Raw genomic sequence first — 19263 nt, forward strand, 5'->3', positions numbered from 1 at the left:
CACCCGAGGCAAGCGAGGACACTCACCTGGTCACGCCCTTGCTCGGCCCAACTGGGTTGTCGATCCGTTCGACTCCGACCCCAACTTCAAGTTGCCCTCGAGTGTGCAGCGTTGGATGGTGGCGGAGGACTGGAAAGAGGCCAGCGATCGCAACCGCAAGGCGTGCGCCAACGTCCAGCGCAACCGCAAGCCGTTCAAGAACGTGGGCACGGATACTTGGGGCAGCGGCACGGGCAAGCCGATCAGGAAGTGGGGCGGCGGCGAGTTGAGCCCGGTTCAGGCTGGCGGTGGCGAGGAGCAGGGAAGAAGCGATGGAGGTCGTCAGTAGGTGGATCGACGAAGGGATGGCATCGACACCAGCGCCGATAGCGCGCAACAGCAGCCACGATACCGGCGCCGACGGCGCAATAGCAACAACACGCGATACCAGCCTCTAGCCACAGGGCAGCAGCACTGTACTCACATGGCCGAATCAATTGATGATCTTGACGAGTGCATGTTCGGATCGAGGTACGGGTGTGATCGCGACGTGGGCGACCAGGGCGGTGGCGGGGTAGACGGCAGTGCCCGTGACTTCGAGCTGGACTGAGGACGGCCGGGCGAAAGGCTTGCTGGTGCCGAGGTCGAACCAATCGAGCTGCGTTGGCGGAGCGAAAAGCCGGCAGACAACGCAGACTGCGGTGATGTCGTCGGCAGGCGTCTCGACAGGCTGTGATGGCCGGGCCCGGTGCCGATAGCTGATGATCTGGGTCACCTGGACGAGGGTGACGTTGGTCGATGTCGAGGGCCACTTGATGAAGCCGAAGGAGTCGCCTGGTGCGCTGTGGACGTCGTTATGCGAAGCCCGGAAGTACAGGCCGTTGACAGAGATGCTTGCATTTGTGTGGACGGTGCGACTGACTTTGATGGCGTCGGGTGCAACGGCGATGCTGTTCTTGACGAAGCGCCGGTGTGGACGGAGCGTCCGTAGGAGCGCGACGAGGCCATCGTAAGTGTGGTCGTCCAGCGGCGTTGGCCTTCGTGATGCCGGTGCCGTCTCGAGCTCGAGCACGCTTGAGTCGTACGTCCTCTGGCGGTCGCGGGTACGGCTGGCTAGCGCGATGCCTTGTTGGCGCTGCTCCGCTGGCCCGTTGACTGCCTCGGCCCGCCCGCGGTCGGACCAGGTCTTGAGCAGCGACAGCTCCACCTGACCGTGCTTCTTGTTGGTCGGCACGGTGGTCCGCGAGAGAACCTGTATCGCCTTCTCGATCCCAAACGCCCAGAAAGCACGCGGCGGCCCGAACCGGCGCAGCTGAGGGCCCAGATGGGACAGGATGTGCGAGTTGTAGTAGATGGGCGATATGACGGCGAGGGCTCGGTGCAGGCGGCGCAGGTGCAGCGTGACGGTGTCGACGTCGGCGTCGGTAAGGACTTGCTGATGTAGGTAGTCGACGATCAGGCCAAGTCGCACGACGATCTCGCGGAAGAACCAGCCCTTGTGGACCCAGTGAGCGGCGTGGGTTGTCGTCCTTGTGCGGATGGCTTCCGCCTCGGCCTGCGCAGAGTGCGTCAGCCACGCCCAGTGCTCCGCGTCGGGGTCGCCCTCCTCGATCCATGCGCCTGTCTCCATGTCGCGCCGGATGGTGCGACGATGGCGGCGGTAGTCGTCGATGGCGTCGTGCCAGACGCCGTGGAGCAGCGCCGGCAGGAGCCGGGCCAGCGTGGCGTACTGCGCTGCCGTCGGCGAGCCACCTGCGGCGTCGCCAAAATGAGTCGAGAGCTTTGCCAGCGTTGACGGCACGATCGTGGTACGGATCCGAGCTTGGACGGCGGCGACTTCACGGCTGGTGAGGAGACCGCGGTCGATAAGGATCTTGTGCCAGACGCGGCGGACGACGCCAAGGTAGACGGCGTGCATGACGTCGACGGGGGCAGAAGTCACGCTGCGCCAGTACGGCAGCTCGTATAGAACCGAGTATCGAGCGCCGGTGATGGCGGCGGCGTTGCGATGGCGAGCGTCGCTGCTGCCCTTGACCGCGAGCGCGTCCTGTCGATGCCGGTCCGGATCGCGTGGCGTAGTCTTGGCGCTGGTCGCAGCGAGCTCTTGAAACTCGCCCTTGTCGGTGTCGCAGTACGGGCAGGTTGCCTCGTTGACCGTGAGCGGGTTGAATCCGCAGACCTTTGTACGCGCTGGAGAGTCTCCGACGAACAGCACCAGCTTGGCGCGGAGGGTGGCTGTGGTGGCGATGGCGGTGGTGTCGGGCGATGCCGTGGACGGTGGAGGTGCAGGCAAGCCGATCTCGATGCCGTCGAGCAGGCACTGCAGCTCTGCGACGAGCGGCTCGAGGAACCGGGAGCACGTCGACCAAGACGGCTCAGATGGACCCGGGATGACGCCGGCAAGGTGCTGGTACTCCGGCTTGAAGCGGAGGGCCGACGGCAGGTTGAGGACCGACAGGACGACGGGTCCGCACGAGTAGGAAGCGGCCGTGTAGTTGAACGGCCGGAACCAGTCCGTCGAGAGCGAGACGAGGAGGTTGATGTCGCCCGGCTTGCCGCTGTTGAGGAAGGCTTGCTCTTGATGCCACATCTCGCCATCGTAGACGTCGGCCAGAGGCGGGGTGGCGTCGGCAAAGAGCGTAGACGGGGTCGGGCGTGCTCGCCAGCTTTCAAGCGCCTCGCGCACCTCGGGTCGTTGGACCAAGCCGCGCAGCCATGCCTCGAGCGGGTGGTAGAGGAACACCGGCCCGTCACGCTGCAGCGGCTCGTCGCAGCGGATGCAGCTTGCAGCAGGTGGCGGCGAGGCGGATGACGTCGGTGATGGCCAAGCCGTTGGTATGGGTGGCGAAAGGCTTGAGCACGCGGGCCGAGGGCACACCAGGTAGCGGACAAGGTGGTCACGGTCGAGGCCGAGGTGCCTGCGCAGCGTGGGGAAGCGGACCGGCCCTTTTGCAGTGCTGCCTGACGCTGGAAGCAGGACGTCGTTGGCAAACCGCAGCATGTCCTTGCATCCGGCGCGAGAGAGGCCGTGCTGCGAGTGCTGGCGGACAACGTGCCATTGTAAGGCCGTCATCCAGTCCGGCAGAGCATTGTCAGGCGCTGGCGGCGGATTCGAGGCACTGGCCATTGCGCCGGGAGCAAGGATGCGGGCAGGGTCAAGCCGGGACAGCGGCAAGCGCTCCGCGTCCTCCTCCGAGTCGGACACTGCCAGCCTAAAGCTCTGCTCCGGTGGCGGTGACGTCAATGGAGAGGGCGACGTTGTGGCGGGCGGGGTTGATGGCGACCGAGGTGGCGAGTAGGGCGGAAGCGAGCCTGCATCCGACCCGACCGGCGACCGAGGTGGTGACAAAGGCCGGAGAGATGTCGCACGAGAAGGCGACGGGGCAGGCGAAGCATTTGATGGCGGCGAAGGGGCCCTCGATTGTGCAACTGATGATGGCGGTGCTGAGGAGGGTTCTGCTGGCGCTGACGACAAGCGTAATGGTGAAGATGTGTCGCGCGGCCCATCCTGCACGTAGAGCGGGCTTCCTGCGATCGCTCGTGCCTGTTGTAGTTGCTGCAGTCGACAAAGAAGGAGGATGTCAGTATGATTGCAAAGCGCTTGAGCGTCCAGGGACCTGCTCTCACCTCTTGCTCAATGCGCTCAAAGTGTTCCTCATTCTCGTGGCGCAGCCGCGTCTTGCGCTGGACATGACGCCCATTGCACCGCCAACAGTAACACGGCTCGGTGCGACGTTTGGAACTCGACATGTTGGCCAGCTGAGGAGGAGCACCATGTGCAGAAGTGTGGCGAGTCGAGGTCGTCGCTGCCGTTAGTCGCGCGCCGTCACGAGCATCGCGTCGACGCCAGCCTCAGCCTCGCTCGATCCCGGGCCGGACACCCATCCGCCGACAGCGCAACGGGCGACACCTTGGATGCTGTTGTTCCCGCGCAACCGCGATACCTGGGACGAGCGAGTCGAGGTCGGGCCGACAACGACGACGGGAGCATACACGCTTGACCTACCTTGGCAGCGACGGTGGAGGAATCGGCGGCCTTCCTATGCGTTCTGGCGCGGGGAGGTTCTGTGGCGCAAAGAGACAGAGCGAGGACAAGGTCAGTATCGACCCGCACCGAGGAGAGCGACAGAAACAGGTCGACTCACGGGATCAAGTCGATCTTGTCCTCCGAGACCTATGCCGAACCCGCTAACCGCGCTCTCACTGATGGCCGTCGTGCCGCCGACTGCCGCTGCCTGTTGGACCGGGGTGCGCAACCACGCTGCTCAAAACGCAAGAGCCCTCTGAGCATTAGGACCTGTAAAACTTGCGCCTGAGATACCCGGCCCGACTAGACAAGCGACAGCCAACGACAGCGACGGCGGGAGCGGAAGCGGCGGCAGCGGGGGTGGCGGTCGATCCGGTCGAATCGACGGAATCGACGGTTGCGGTGGCGGCAAGTCGATACTGGCGCGAGGCGAGCGCGCAGGACTGGATGCGAGCGGTCGAGGAGCGGTGGTGGCGCCGGGGTTCGAGCTGATGTGGACGAGCAGAGAGCAAAAGAGAGGCGGAGGAAGACGTCAGCGGTCTACCATTGAGCAGCGGACGTCATCCTGATGCTTACCTGTGTCTCGCCGAGCGTGGGCGGGTTGCAGGACAGCGCTGCTGCGGGCGACTAGCGCGACGTTGAGGTTGTCGAGGTGAAGGCGGTCGCGTTGGGGCCTACCTCGGCCAGCGTCGTCGAGGAAGAGGGCTACCCGCAAGCCAAAGTGGCAGGTGGTAGTTGGAGGGGGAGGGGGAGTCCATTAGGCGAAAGGCGTTGAGGCAGCAAGTCCGTACGAGTTGGTGGCGGTGGTGGCGATGGTGGTGGTGGTGGTAGTAGTTGGGAGGAGAGGGCGGGCAGGCAAGCCCACCCCTACCTCGCTGGCAGGCGGCAGGCGAGCGACGATAGAGTGAAAATTTCTGCAAAGGCACGGGCCAGGGCTGCTCAAGACGCGCGGCTGCCAGCAAGGCCGATCGCTCCTTCCCACCACCACCACCAGCTCGGACCGCCACGCCTCACCTTTCCGCCATCCCGCCTCGCCGCCGCCACCACCATCGAAGCCGCCGGCTAGGTCAAGCGCCGCGGTGTCAGCAGCAGCCCCGGCGCAGTGATGCCGCCGGGCTGAACGAGGACGTTTTTGGGACGCCTCCAGGCCACGCACCGCCCGCGGGTGACTTCAAGATCGACTTTGGACGACCACCTCGCTGCGCTTCAGGACGGCCGGACCCACGCCCACGGTGCCGGAAGGCTGCTCACGGATGGCTCGGTGGAATGGGTTAGAGCAGCATCAAGGTGAGTAGGGCCTGGGCAAGCTTGGCCTCGTGATGCCGACTCGCTGCCCACCCGTCGTGGCTTCTCTTCCGCCTGATGGCAGCCGCGCCGCCGTCGTCCTACTGGAGCGGTGGCGGGCTGACGGGAGCGGGCACCGGTTGCCCTGCACACCGGCCCACGTGACGGCGAGGGCTCTGGCCTCGTGATGCCAGAGCCTCAGGGCATCGGCGGCGTTGCGGTGCGAGGTGGCGCCTGGTAAAGAGACCAAGGCGTCGCCCTGCAACACCACCGCCGATTCGCCGCCGGTGCCCTCTCTCTCTGACCTCTTCCCATTCGGCCCTACAGGACGACGGCGTCAACGACGCGGCCAGGCTCAGGACGAGGGCCGATCAGGTGAGTGCTGCGGCTCGCCGCCCAGTGGTCCTCACCATCGCCATCGATCGTTACTGACCCCGCTCCTCCTCTCCTCTTGACGCACCCTCGCGCACCGCCACCACAGCCATTCAGCCGTCATCGTCGACCAGCTCAGTCCCATCTGCGATGCCCGGCGCCATGCTGCCCTTTCTCGGCCGACAAAGTGAGTGCTGCTCTGTCCGCGCCGCTCCTCCGTGCCGCTGTCTTTCCGCCTCCTGCTGACCACTGTCCTTCTCTGCCTTCTTGACCTGGCTTTGCCGCCACCGTCTGCAGCCGCCGCTCGCTCCGTCCCGCTTGCCGGCCTCGCTCCGCGCCGTCAATCGTCCAAATCCTCGGAGAGTTCGGAACCGCCTCTCCGGAGACTCCGACGATTGACGAGCGGAACCGTCAATGGCTTCGTTTCGCTGTCAGTGAGTCTTCCGCACGCTCGCTGGCTGCGGTATGCTGAGCTCGATACTGACGCTTCCGCCTTCGCTTTGCTGCTTTGCTCTCCCTCCCTTTGCTCTCGCTCGCCGCTTTCCGCACGCTGCTTTGCTCGCCGCCCCTCCGCTCCTCGACTGCCTTCCCCTTGGCCGACGGCCCGTCCAAAAGGTATAAAGGAAGGCCATCTGGCCAGATCGGCCCCCTCCTTTCCTTCCCCCATCACCAACTCGCCTCCCTCCTCTTCCCGGTAAGTCTGCCTCGTCTTGTCTCCTCCACCGCCTTGCTCCTCCACCGCCTTGCTTGCTTTGCTGACCTTGCCTCGCCTCTCTGCCTCCCCGGTCCCACTCTGCCTCTCCCCTCGCTCCGACTCCGTCCTCTTCAACATCGGACCGCCGGATCGCCTCGCCTGCGTATCGCCCCACGGACGCCATCGTCGACCACTTCAACTTGCACGTCGCCTCGACTCCCGCCACCTCGACTCCCGCCGCCTCGCCCGCCTATCGCCTCGCCCGCCTATCGACCCCGCTCGCAACAGCCGACATCTGCAGCAAGCTCGCCGCCTGTAGCTGTACTCCTGCAATCACAATGACGTCGAACCGACAAGCTCGATTCATCGATCAGTACGAGGACTACTCGGCCATCGACCTCGCGATCCGCTACAGCCAGATCGTCAATACGCTCAAGTCGGAGCAGCAGGACAATGTCGAGCTCAACGTGATCAGGTGGCTCATGTGGAGGAAGGACGCCGTCGCGGTCCCCCCCGAGCTCAAGTGCAAGGAGACGAGCGACAAGAACCAGCCTTGCAAGAAGCCGACCATCAAAGGGATGATCCAGTACGGCCAGGTCCACGGCGAGGTCATCTGGCTCAACGCGGTCATCCACCACTGCCTCCGCTGCCTCAAGAACCGCAACCGCTGTTTTCTGCTCTTCAAGGACGCGGCCAACCCCAACAACATAGCCACCGTCGACGCCGATGGCATCTCAAACGACGAGCTCGACGTCCCCAAGAGCGGCCTATCGTTGGCTGAGGAGCCGGACTTCGACGATCCAGCTCACTCGGAGCCGATCTTTGGCTGGTCGCTCGAGGAGGTCAAGGAGTACGTCCGCCGCCTTCGCAAGCGCATGGAGAAGCAGATCAAGGCTGCTCCCGGTGGCGCCGACCTGGACAACGACCTCAACACCGCGGCCGGCATCTCCGCCTTTGTCAAGGACAGGCGCGCCAAGCTCCGCCAGCTCTCCGACTGCGTCAAGGCCCTCACCGCGCAGACCAACGACCTCCTCGACGTGCTGTACAACCAGCGCAACGACAGCACCTCCCGCCTCACCGCCGAGATCATTGACAAGAAGCTCTACGAAGGCTTCGTCGAGGTCAGCAAGCAACAGAGCCTGGCGTCGGTGATCCGCCTCGACGACAACCCCACCAAGGCCGTCGTCCTCCTGACCGACTCGGCCGACCACGACCGCCACGTCAGGCGACTCATGAACAGGGGCGAGCGGCTTGCTTAGGCCTTGGGTCGAATCTACATGTGATCTCATCTTCTCTGCTTGTGTGAGTCTGTGCTTTTGGGTCGAGGCGATCAGCGAGCGGCGCAGCGGGCGAGGCGGCGGGAGGCGAGGTGGCGGGAGTCGAGGCGGCGCGTCGACGCTGGCAAGCGGACACCGTCAAGGCCATCGGTCCCGCCGGCGATGTCTCGTACCCTTTGGCCGACTGGACCACTACTCGACAAGCTCGCTGCGGCGGTATCTCGCTCGGACCTCGGTGCTTGGTGCAGGCCGGCCGCCACACTCAAGCTCGACCCGCGTCCAGGTAAGCTCTCCGTCCCGCCTCGCTGCTTGAGTCAATGCTCTCGCTCCTCACGGCCACCTCTGCCTCCACCTACTCTGCACACCCCCCTCGACTTGCCAGCCACAGGGTACATAAGGCAGGCCAGGCTGCTCGCTCTCCGCCCCCTCCTCTCCTCACCACCACCATCAACCCCAATCTGTCCGCTCCTGTGAGTTGTCTCTGTCGCTCTACTGTTTGCTCTCTGCCGCTGTCGAGTCGATGCTGACGAGCTCTTTACCGCCTTTGCTTCTCCCCTTGCCTCCTATCTACTGATCCGCCTCGATGCCACCTCGACGCCACCTCGACGCCACCTCGACGCCACCTCGACGCCACCTCGACGCCACCTCCTTGACGCCACTACCTCGACGCCATTACCTCGACACTACTGCGTCAACACCACTGCCTCGACGCCACTGCCTCGACGCCACCGCTCGCTGCCCCTTCGACACCCGCCTTACCATCTCGCCCGTCGCTCGCCGGTCACTCGCATGCAATCGCCACTACCGCCTCCAACGCTTTCCGTCCTCGCTTGCTACCGCTGGATTGTGCACCACCTCGTCCGCGCGCGCTCAACAGCTGTACTTGCAACGCCACAATGTCGAAAGAGATGAAGACATTTATCAAGTACTTTCTGGCGGTCTACAAAGGCTCTTCCGAGCTCGAGCTTGCCCAGTACCACCACAAGCTTCTGTGCAGGAGTGAGCGCAGCGAGAACGACAACGCAAGGCTGATCGCCATCGAGTGCCTCATGTGGAAGGGCGACACAGTCGTCGTCGACCAGCTCGCGTGCGTGCCGACCGCCGAAGCGGCCAAGACCTGCAAGAGGCCCACCATCGCCGGCTGCCTCGACTACGTGTGGGACAAGGGCAGCGTCGTCTGGACCAAGGCCGTCATCGTCGACTGCATGTGGTGCCACAAGCACCGCAAGCACTGCCACTACATCGTCGTGGACAAGGATCGCTCCCCATCCACCTGCATGATCGACTCGCACGGCTTCGCGGACCCTGCTTTTGCGTACGAGGTCGACAAGACAGGCCTTTCCGAGGACCCGGAGCCGGACTTCGACGACCCAGCCCACCTCGAGCCCATCTTCGGCTGGTCGCTCCAGGAAGTCAGGCAGTACGTCCGCCGCCTCCGCGAGCGCATGGAGGTGGACATCCATACTCGCATGACCATGTCCTGATCGCCTCGTCACACATGCGGCCGCGTAGGCCTTTGCACCGCTCCATTGATCACTAAATTTGATTGCCCTCTTTCCATTTGTCTGTGTGACTGTGCCTGAATCCTACTGCCGCCACCAGCGAGATGAGCGGCCTGGTGGCAGCGCCACGCCTGGCGGGCCAGCTGAAAATTTGTGGAGGCTGGCGGTGCCACGCTGGCAGCCCTGCGCCCCTAAGGAGCGCCCGCTTGCCCGCCTTTTTCCTTTCCTTCCCACCACCACCACCACCGCCGCCACCGCCCCGTTCTGTCAAGTCCCACGGCCGCCACCTCGATACCGCTGCCGGCTTGCCTCAAGTTCGTCCGCACCTCGCTCCTCGCCTCTTCGTCTTGGGCACTGTCAGCAACAGCAGCATCTCGTGTGAGTCGATTGCTGGTTCCGCTTCTCGACGCCACCTGACTCGACCTGCCGATTGACCCGCCGCCCTCCTTTTCTCGCTCCTCTGCTCTGCCACAGATCCGCCCGCCGCCCACATGACGCCAACGATGGCGCAACCACCGGCACCCGGTGCCAGTCGACCGCGTCCGCATCCATAGGGTGAGGCCTCGTCGCGGTCGATCTGCTTCTCTTGTTGGATCCGCTGACATCTAACTCTCCCTTTGCGCCTCGTCTTGCCCCTCACAGATCCCATTGCCGACGGCACCGACGGCGGAACGGCGAGGCGGCGGCGTGGAACAAGGAAAAGAGGAGTGTAGGGGATCGCACGCCGCCGCAGCAAGACCGCCACCCGCTCGCCGTCGAGGCCCATCGCTGGTCCTCAAGGTTGGTCGCTTGCGCTGCCTGCTGTCCGCTCGCCGTTGCCGTGCTCGACACAGAAGGTGAGCCGCCTTTGAATCGCTTCCGCTTCCAACCTCACCAAGCCAAGCCGCCTTGCTGAACTCGCCGCGTTTCTCCTTTCCCTCACAGTACGCATCCCCTCGGTCGGATCCGGAGCGCCGGCGCCACAAGCATGCGCGCGTGAATGCCCGCCGATTGTCGTCTCCTCGCCTCGACCGCCCATGTAACGGCGTCCAGAGGCCGTCGTGTCGAGCTTGCGCCCCTCCCCTTCTGCACGGACAAAAGATGGCTACCGTCTTCCTGTCGCGTCGGAGAGGGGTCTCGAGCATGACGATGACGGTCGGACGGCGGGCGTCATGAGGTCCGAGAGGCTCAAGGTCAAGGTCAAGGCACGCAGGCAGAGCCGGAGCCGCCGCTTCGGCGACCGCCGCGGCAAGACGGGCTTCGTCGACACGGGCAAGCAGGAGATGCCGCCAGAGGTGCTGCGCAAGGTCATCAAGGACCACGGCGACATGAGCAATCGCAAGTACCGCCAGGACAAGCGCGTCCACCTCGGCGCGCTCAAGTACGTGCCGCACGCCATGATGAAGGTGCTCGAGAACATCCCGATGCCGTGGGAGCAGGTGCGCGAGGTGCCCGTGCTCTACCACATCGCCGGCGCCATCACGTCCGTCAACGAGGTGCCCAAGGTCATCGAGCCCGTCTTCCACGCCCAGTGGGCCACCATGTGGCTGGCGATGCGGCGCGAGAAGCGCGACCGGCGCCACTTTAAGCGGATGCGCTTCCCGCCGTTGACGACGAGGAGTCCGTCGTCGACTACGGCGACAACCTGCTCGACGTCGAGCCGCTCGAGGCCATCCAGCTCGAGCTTGACGAGGAAGAGGACAGCGCCATCATCGACTGGTTCTACGACCACAAGCCGCTGCTCGACGACGGCGAGCACGTCAACGGGCCAACGTACGGCCTCCGGAACCTCGGCCTGCCGCAGATGGCGGCGCTCCATCGCCTCGGCCGCACGCCGAGCCATCCCCGGCGGCCCCAAGTTCGAGCCGCTGTACAAGGACACCGGCGGCTTCGACGACGACTTCCACCGACTTTCGCAAGGTCATCATCCGCCAGCAGATCCGCACCGAGTACAAGGTGGCCTTCCCGCACCTCTACAACAGCCGGCCGCGCTCGGTGCACATCGGCACCTACCACGAGCCCAAGAACGTCTACATCCGCTCCGACGAGATCGACCAGGCCTTCTACTTTGACCCGGTCATCAACCCGATCTCGGGCCGCTCGCTGGCCAGCTCCAACGCCTTCCGGAGCGAGTACGACGGACGGCACGCCGGTGCTGGCCCACGAGGACGACGTCTTCGGCGAGGGCGTCGAGGGCGACGACGAGCTGCCGGACGAGGTGGCCTTTTCGCTGCCGGACGACGTGGCGCCGTTCCTCGACGAGCGGCCGCTGGAGAACGAAGCTGACGGCCGACGCCATCGCGCTGTGGTGGGCGCCGTCGCCCTACGACCGGCGCAGCGGCCGCACGCGGCGCGCCGTCGACGTGCCGCTGGTGCAGACGTGGTACCTCGAGCACTGCCCGCCCAACCAGCCGGTCAAGATCCGCGTCAGCTACCAGAAGCTGCTCAAGAACTACGTCTACAACTCGCTCCACACGCGCAAGCAGAAGCCGCAGAAGCGCAAGTACCTCCTCAAGCAGCTCAACGCCACCAAGTTCTTCCAGAACACGAGCATCGACTGGCTCGAGGCGGGCCTGCAGGTGTCGCGGCAGTCGTTCAACATGCTCGACCTGCTGATCCACCGCAAGGGCTGCTCGGCGCTCCACCTTGACTTCAACTTCAACCTCAAGCCAACCAAGATGCTGACGACCAAGGAGCGCAAGAAGAGCCGCTTCGGCAACGCCTCCCACCTGGTCCGCGAGATGGCGCGCATCGTCAAGCTCCTCGTCGACAGCCAGGTGACCTACCGCCTCGGCTCGATCGACGCCTTCCAGCTGGCCGACGGCCTCCAGTACCTCTTCAACCACGTCGCCACCCTCAGCGGCATGTACCGCTACAAGTACCGCGTGATGCGCCAGATCCGCGCGTGCAAGGACCTCAAGCACGTCATCTACTTGCGCTTCGACACGGGGCTCGTCGGCAAGGGGTCCGGGCATCGGCTTCTGGGCGCCGTCGAGGCGCGTATGGACGTCCTTCCGCCGCAGCATCACGCCGCTCCTCGAGCGCTGGCTGCGCGACCGGCTGGCGAGGAAGTCTGAGGGGCGCAAGGACCGCGCCAAGGGCGTCTCGACCATCACCAAGCAGCGCGTCGAGAGCTCCTTCGACCTCGAGCTGCGCGCCAGCGTGCTGCACGACATCCTCAACGTCATGCCCGCCAGCGTCGAGGTCAACGAGTCGCGCGTCTCCTCCGGCGCCTCTCGACGGCGTGGCGCTGCTACAAGTCCAACACGCCGTGGAAGGTGCCGGGCATGCCGACGGCCGTCGAGAACCTCATCCTGCGCTACGTTAAGCTCAAGGCCGACTGGTGGACGTCGGTGACGCACTACAACCGCGAGCGCATCCGCCGCGGCGCCACCGTCGACAAGACGGTCAGCAAGAAGAACCTCGGCCGCCTCACCTGCCTCTACCTCAAGGCCGAGCAGGAGCGCCAGAACTCGTACCTCAAGGATGGGCCCTACATCACGTCCGAGGCCGCCGTCGCCATCTACACGTCGACCGTCCACTGGCTCGAGAGCCGTCGCTTCCAGCCGATCCCTTTCCCTCGCTCAACTTTAAGCACGACACCAAGATCCTCGTCCTCGCCCTCGAGAAGCTCAAGGAGTCGTACAGCGTCAAGGGCCGCCTCAACCAGAGCCAGCGCGAGGAGCTCGCCCTCATCGAGCAGGCGTTCGACAACCCGCACGAGACGCTGGCGCGCATCAAGCGCCTGATGCTCACCCAGCGCGCCGCCAAGGCCGTCGGCATCGAGTTCTTCGACACGTTCGACAAGCTCATCCCGTGCTACGACATCGAGCCGATGGAGAAGATCATCGACGCCTACCTCGACCAGTACCTCTCCTACGAGGCCGACAAGCGCCAGCTCTTCCCCGCCTGGGTCAAGCCGAGCGACCTCGGAGCCGATGCCGCTGCTCGTCTACAAGTGGTGCAACGGCATCAACAACCTCGACGGCGTCTGGGACACGTCCGAGGGCCAGTGCAACGTGCTCATGGAGACGACCCTCAGCCGCGTCTACGAGAAGATCGACCTGACGCTCCTCAACCGGCTGCTGCGCCTCATCATGGACCACAACCTCGCCGACTACATCACGTCCAAGAACAACGTCTCGATCGTCTTCAAGGACATGGAGCACATCAACACGTACGGCCTGATCCGCGGTCTCCAGTTTAGCGCCTTCGTGTTCCAGTACTACGGCCTCATCCTTGACCTCCTCATCCTCGGCCTGCAGCGCGCCAGCGAGATGGCGGGCCCGCCGGCGATGCCCAACGGCCTCTTCCAGTTCAAGGACGCCGCCACCGAGGCCGCCCACCCGATCCGCCTCTACACGCGCTTCGTCGACCGCATCCACATCCTCTACCGCTTCGACGCCGACGAGGCGCGCGACCTCATCCAGCGCTACCTCAGCGCCAACCCGGACCCCAACAACAGCAACCTCATCGGCTACAACAACCGCAAGTGCTGGCCCCGCGACTGCCGCATGCGCCTCGTCAAGCACGACGTCAACCTCGGCCGCGCCGTCTTTTGGACCGTCAAGAACAGCCTGTCGCGCAGCCTCACCACCATCGAGTGGGACGACACGCTGTGCTCGGTCTACAGCAAGGACAACCCCAACCTCCTCTTTTCCATGGCCGGCTTTGAGGTCCGCATGCTGCCCAAGGCCCGCCAGGGCGACGTCGACACCACCTGCGACGGCGTCTGGCCCCTCGTCGCCGCCGCATCGGGCGAGCGCACCACCACCGCCTACCTCCGCGTCTCGGACGAGGGCATCGCCAACTTCAACAACCGCGTCCGCGCACTGCTCATGTCGGCCGGCGCCGCCCCGTTTAGCAAGATCGCCAACAAGTGGAACTCGTGCCTGATCGCGCTGATGACCTACTACCGCGAGGCCGTCGTCAACACCAAGGAGCTCCTCGACCTCCTCGTCAAGAGCGAGAACAAGGTCATCAACCGCATCAAGTCCGGCGTCAACTCCAAGATGCCCTCGCGCTGACCCATCCACATCCTCGCCTCGCCCAAGGAGCTCGGCGGTCTCGGCATGCTCTCGACGGGCCACGTCCTCAGCCCCGCCTCGACCTCCGCTACTCGCGCCAGACGGCCACCGGCATCACCCACGTCCGCTCCTGCCCGTCGTCCGGACAGGAGGACCAGCTGCTCCGCGCCCTCTACTGCTACATCATCCCGCGGGCATCGGAGTTTGAGGACTCGGCGCCCGTCTGGCAGGAGTACGCCCAGAAGCGCAAGGAGGCCAGCGAGCAGAACCGCCGCCTCACCCTCGAGGACCTCGAGGACTCGTGTCAACGCGACCTCCCGCGCACCGCCACCCTCTTCTGAAAGGACCGCACCATCCTCTCCTACGACAAGATGTGGCGCGTGCGGCAGGAGTTCAAGCGCTACCAGGTCGCCAAGTCACAGCCGTTCGCCCGGACCGACCAGCGCCACGACGGCGAGCTCCACAACCTCAACCAGCTCCGCACCGACACTGTCGCTGCCCTCGGCGGCGTCGAGACCATCCTCGAGCACTCGCTCTTTGCCGCCACGGCCCACCCGACCTGGGAGGGCCTCTTTTGGGAAAGGTCGTCGTCGTTCCAGGAGAGCATGCAGCACAAGCGCCTCACCAACGCACAGCGCTCCGGTCTCAGCCAGATCCCCAACCGCCGCTTCACCCTCTGGTGGTCGCCCACCCTCAACCGATCCAGCGTCTACATCGGCTTCCAGGTCCAGCTCGACCTCTGCGGCGTCCTCATGTCCGGCAAGATGCCCTCGCTCAAGATCTCCTACATCCAGCTCTTCCGCGCCCACCTCTGGCAAAGGTCCCACAAGTCCGTCGTCGTGGACCTCTGCCAGGTATTCGACCAGGAACTCGAGGCCCTCTCCATCGAGACCGTACAGAAGGAGACCATCCACCCGCGCAAGTCCTACCGCATGACGGCCTCCTTGTCCGACATCCTCCTCTTTGCCAGCTACAAGTGGCCAATGTCCCGCCCGTCCCTCCTCACCGACGCCCGCGACGTCCTCGACGGTTCCTCCGGCAACAAGTGGTGGGTCGACGTCCAGCTTCGATGGGGCGACTACGACTCCCACGACATCGAGCGATACTGCCGCGCAAAGTTCCTCGACTACACCTCCGACAACACCTCCATCTACCCATCCGCCACCGGCACCCTCATCGGAATCGACCTCGCCTACAACATCCACTCCGCCTACGGCATCTGGTTCCCCGGCACGCAGAGCGGAGGTCCTTTCCGCTCGACATCCCTCAATCGTCGAAATCTTCTCAGACTTCTCAGAGCTGCCGTCCGGGGTCTCCGACGATTGTCAGATTGTCAGCAACACGGCCGCTCTCCGCTCCTCTGCCTCCGCTCCTCCCTGGCTCCGGTTTTCTCCTCTGCCGTGGCCGCCAGTTCCGCACCTCGCTGCCTCGCTGCCTCGCTGCGCCACCGCCTCGCTGCCAGTTCCGCACCTCGCTGCCTCGCTGCCTCGCTGCCTCGCTGCCTTGCTGCCTCCGCACCTCCTCGCCTCGCTGCCTCGCCGCTTTCCGCACCTCCTCGCCTCGCTGCCTCGTAGATACATAAAGGCGGCCAGATCGCTCGCACCTCCCTCCTCTCTCACCGCCACCACCACCCACCTCCACCACTCGGTCTCTCCCTGTGAGTCTGCCTCCGTCTCGACCCCGTGCTCTCTCTCTGCTGCCGTTGCGCTGTCGCTGACCATCACTGCCCTTGCTTTCCCTCTGCTCACCATCCTCTGCTTCGCCGCCGCTGTCAACTCGTCTGGCCTCGCTCACCACTACCTCGCTGCCGCACCACCGCCCGCCGACCTCGCGCTCCCGCCGCCACACCGCCGGTCGATCTCGTACACCCGCCGCCGCACCGCCCGCCGACCTCGTACATCCGCGCTCAACAGCTGTACCTACTCGTCGCAATGTCAAACATGAAGATCTTCATCCGCTACTTCTGCATCGTGTACAAGGAGCTGACCGAGGTCGACCTCGCTCTCAAGCACCAGGAGATCCTCTTCAAGAGCGACCTCGAAGACGAGCACAAACGCGCCAGGCTGCTTGCCATCGAATGGGTCATGTGGTGGCGCGACTCGGTCTTCGATCCCAATGGATGCATGGCGTCTTCGCTCGTTGGCTACGGCTGCAGGAGGCCCACCGTCGCCGGCTGTCTCAAGTACGCCTGGGTCGACGGACGAGTGCTCTGGCTCAAGGTGACCATGGTCGACTGCCTGTTCTGCCTCAAGCACCTCGAACTTTGCCACACCATCGTGTCCGACGACGAGCGCCCCGACGAATGCTGCGTCGCCGACAGCACTGGCGTCTCGGACCCGACCTTCGACGTCAAGAAGACGGGCCTGTCCACGGATCCGGAGCCGGCGTTCGACGACCCCGCCCACTGCCAGCCCATCTTTGGCTGGTCGCTCCTCGAGGTGAAGCAGTATGTCCGCCGTCTCCGCAGGCGCAAGGAGCAGGCCATCCTTGCTCGCGGCCCCGACCTCTGATCGCCACAGTCGGACAGACACAGGCGCAAAGCCAACGTGCTCGTGTTTGAATTCACAACTCGGTCCTCCCTCTTCTCGGTATGTGTGTGTGTGCCTGTGCTTCGATGCTTCGCGACCGCCACGGGCTCGGCGAGCCGTCGAGCGAGGTGGCGAGCGTGGCCAGCCCGGCCAGGCGGGCGGGCGGATGCGCGCAAAAAAAAAATGTGGAGGCCACGCTGGCTGCCCTGCGTGTGTGGCCACGCCTGGCCTCTGCCTGGCGGGCGTGCCCACGCACGCACGCCCCTGACCGCCACCCGCCCTGGTATGGTAGGGTATAAAGTCTTGCCCCCTCCGCTTTCGCTCCTTCCCTCCCGATCCCATCCATCGACCACCGCCACCCGGCCGACGTCAACGCCACCAATCGGCACCCAGTCGCCTCGTCCCGCCCTGGCCGCCCTATGCCCATCGACCCCTCGCCCGCCGCCGCCGCCACCCAACTAACGTCGACGCCACCCACTGCCCCGACCGCGCTATGCCCTGTGACCCCTCGCTCGCCACCGCCACCCGACTGACGTCGATGCCACCCACCGCTCCGATCCCATCCATCGACCCCTCGCCCGCCGACGCCACCCGACTGCCCTCGACGCCACCCACCAGATCCAGCCGCCTCGTCCCGGCCCGGCCGCGCCAAGCCCTGTGACATCTCGCCTGCCAACGCCACCGCCTTCCCCATCAACCACAGGTTTGGACCAGCTCCGCTCCGCCCCTGTTCCACCGCTCTGTACCCTGGGAGGCCTGCTGACATGTCGCTTCTCCACCCTTCTCCACAGGTTACCGTCAACACCTTCGTCGACTCGCAACCACCGTTCGTCCGCACGACGAGGGCTGCCCCTCACGAAGCTGTCCACATGCGGTCGCCATCTGCCGATACTGGGTGCTGACTTCTATGCCGCCTCTTTGCCCATCTGCAGTGTGTACAACAGCCGACACCTTCTTCCGACTGCCACGCGCCTTCGCGGATCGTCAAGATGTCGGCAGGTGAGTCGCAGCCACCGATTCCGTCGTATCTACCGCGTCGATGATGTCTGCGCCCGGCTCACCCTCGCACAACGCCGATAATGCTCATGTTCTTCTCTCCTCTTCTCACCAGCAGCTGCCGCCACCGTCACCCGCTGCTCTGACGACGCCATCGGAACCTGGCCGCCGCCTGTCGACACCAATCAAGTGAGTGCATCGATCTGCTGCCTGCTGCCACCATCGGACAACATCGGCGCTGATGTCTCACCATTCTCGGCCATTGCCTTCGTCCTCGACCCACCCTTGTCCAGCAGCACGCCTCAGCCGCAATGACAAGGTGTTCACGCCACCAACAGCGCCACCGCCACGCTGCGCTTGCCCGGGTCAGTATCGTCGCCCCTTCCGCCGTCGCTCTATCGCGGCACGCTGACAATCTGCTTCTATCCCTTCTTCAGGTCAGAACGCCACCCCGCCCTGCATCAACGCGCCACCGCCACCGGATCAAGGCCGACCCACGCTCGATGTGAGTTGCCTCCTTGCCGGCGCAGGTGCTGCCAAGGGTTGGCAATGCTGACAATCGCCTCGACCTTCAACCTCCAACCCTCTCCCTTGCCCTTGCCTCCCTTGCCCTCGCCTCCCTTGCCCTCGCCGATGACCAGCAGCAAGCCTTGCCCCTCGCACGCGGCCCAAGCCATCAGGACGTCACCAGGTGAGTTGAACAGGTCGCCTCGGCCGCACCTACCGCTGCCGACGTCGCTCACACCCCTGCCTCCCTCTCGCCTTCTCACCAGCAGCCGCCACCACCGCCGCCCAACGCCCTGCATACTACGCAGCAACCCAAGTTGTTGGTGAGTCCTTGCACTGCTGCCGCCGACCCGCCGTGTCGGCTGACATGCCACCTTCTTGCCCCAGACCGACCTCTTTGCCACACTGCGGGCTTGTGCTTGCTGCAGGTGAGTTGTGACGGTACCACACCACGCCATTTGTTGCGTCGGACTGGTTGCTGACCACGCGCTTGCTCTTTTGCCCTTCACCCCTCCGCTCCGTTGGCATTGGCATCCCTTCATGCTTGTCCTCTTTCCCTGTCTGGCCTGCTGCCTCGTCCACGCCACCATTATCGTAGATGTAGTACGGCCCGACATATGTAGATTAGCTTCGCTAGCCCGAATCGAAGGCTGTTGTACGAATGCACTAGCGTACGTGGTCTACGGCCTGCTGTCCTCGACGCTCATCGACGGCAGTCGAATGCCGTAGGGTGGCCTGCGGCATTCCACTGCCGTAGGGCTGTCCGCGGCAAGTGAGTGCCGTAGGGCGGCCTACGGAGGTTGAGTGCCGTAGGGCGGTCTACGGCCCCTGTTGATCGTACACTGCTCTACGGCTTTTTGGCCGTAGGCTCATATACGTGCAAAAAGCCGTAGAGCAGCCTGCGGCAGTCGAGGGCCGTAGAGCAATATATGCATATTGTGCCGTAGGCCCCCTACGACCCCAGTGCCGTAGGGGATTAACGATCTCCTACGGCACTGCCATATCGTACGAGATCTACGATTTCCAAAATCGTAGGAGAATTCCTGCCCCTAGCTATGAGATGCAACAGAATCGGAAAGGGCAACTCACCT

The 19263-nt window shown here is 64.6% G+C and overlaps 5 protein-coding genes across 5 annotated transcripts; 4 read left to right on the top strand and 1 right to left on the bottom strand.

Annotated features, from left to right (window-relative positions):
- Window positions 1-472: 472 nt before the first annotated feature.
- PFL1_04138 (uncharacterized protein) lies at window positions 473-3106 on the bottom strand (the record flags this gene model as incomplete). The annotated part of the gene is made up of 2 exons (XM_007881662.1): window positions 473-2734; window positions 2858-3106. The coding sequence occupies 2 exons, from the start codon at window positions 3104-3106 to the stop codon at window positions 473-475; spliced, it is 2511 nt and encodes an 836-aa protein (XP_007879853.1).
- Window positions 3107-6694: 3588 nt separating this feature from the next.
- On the top strand, window positions 6695-7615 carry PFL1_04139 (uncharacterized protein; the record flags this gene model as incomplete). The annotated part of the gene is made up of 1 exon (XM_007881663.1): window positions 6695-7615. One exon carries the CDS (start codon window positions 6695-6697, stop codon window positions 7613-7615), a length of 921 nt encoding a protein of 306 aa, XP_007879854.1.
- A 914-nt stretch (window positions 7616-8529) lies between these two features.
- On the top strand, window positions 8530-9166 carry PFL1_04140 (uncharacterized protein; the record flags this gene model as incomplete). The annotated part of the gene is made up of 2 exons (XM_007881664.1): window positions 8530-9084; window positions 9146-9166. 2 exons carry the CDS (start codon window positions 8530-8532, stop codon window positions 9164-9166), a joined length of 576 nt encoding a protein of 191 aa, XP_007879855.1.
- A 1120-nt stretch (window positions 9167-10286) lies between these two features.
- Window positions 10287-14482, top strand: PFL1_04141 (uncharacterized protein; the record flags this gene model as incomplete). The annotated part of the gene is made up of 8 exons (XM_007881665.1): window positions 10287-10734; window positions 10919-11246; window positions 11378-12079; window positions 12138-12333; window positions 12375-12650; window positions 12710-13027; window positions 13074-14114; window positions 14213-14482. 8 exons carry the CDS (start codon window positions 10287-10289, stop codon window positions 14480-14482), a joined length of 3579 nt encoding a protein of 1192 aa, XP_007879856.1.
- A 30-nt stretch (window positions 14483-14512) lies between these two features.
- On the top strand, window positions 14513-16651 carry PFL1_04142 (uncharacterized protein; the record flags this gene model as incomplete). Its single annotated transcript, XM_007881666.1, has 3 exons — window positions 14513-15386; window positions 15439-15473; window positions 16055-16651. 3 exons carry the CDS (start codon window positions 14513-14515, stop codon window positions 16649-16651), a joined length of 1506 nt encoding a protein of 501 aa, XP_007879857.1.
- Between the last annotated feature and the right edge of the window lie 2612 nt (window positions 16652-19263).

The sequence above is a fragment of the Pseudozyma flocculosa genome, assembly GCF_000417875.1.
Source record: "Pseudozyma flocculosa PF-1 unplaced genomic scaffold scaffold00013, whole genome shotgun sequence".
NCBI lineage: Eukaryota > Fungi > Basidiomycota > Ustilaginomycetes > Ustilaginales > Ustilaginaceae > Pseudozyma > Pseudozyma flocculosa.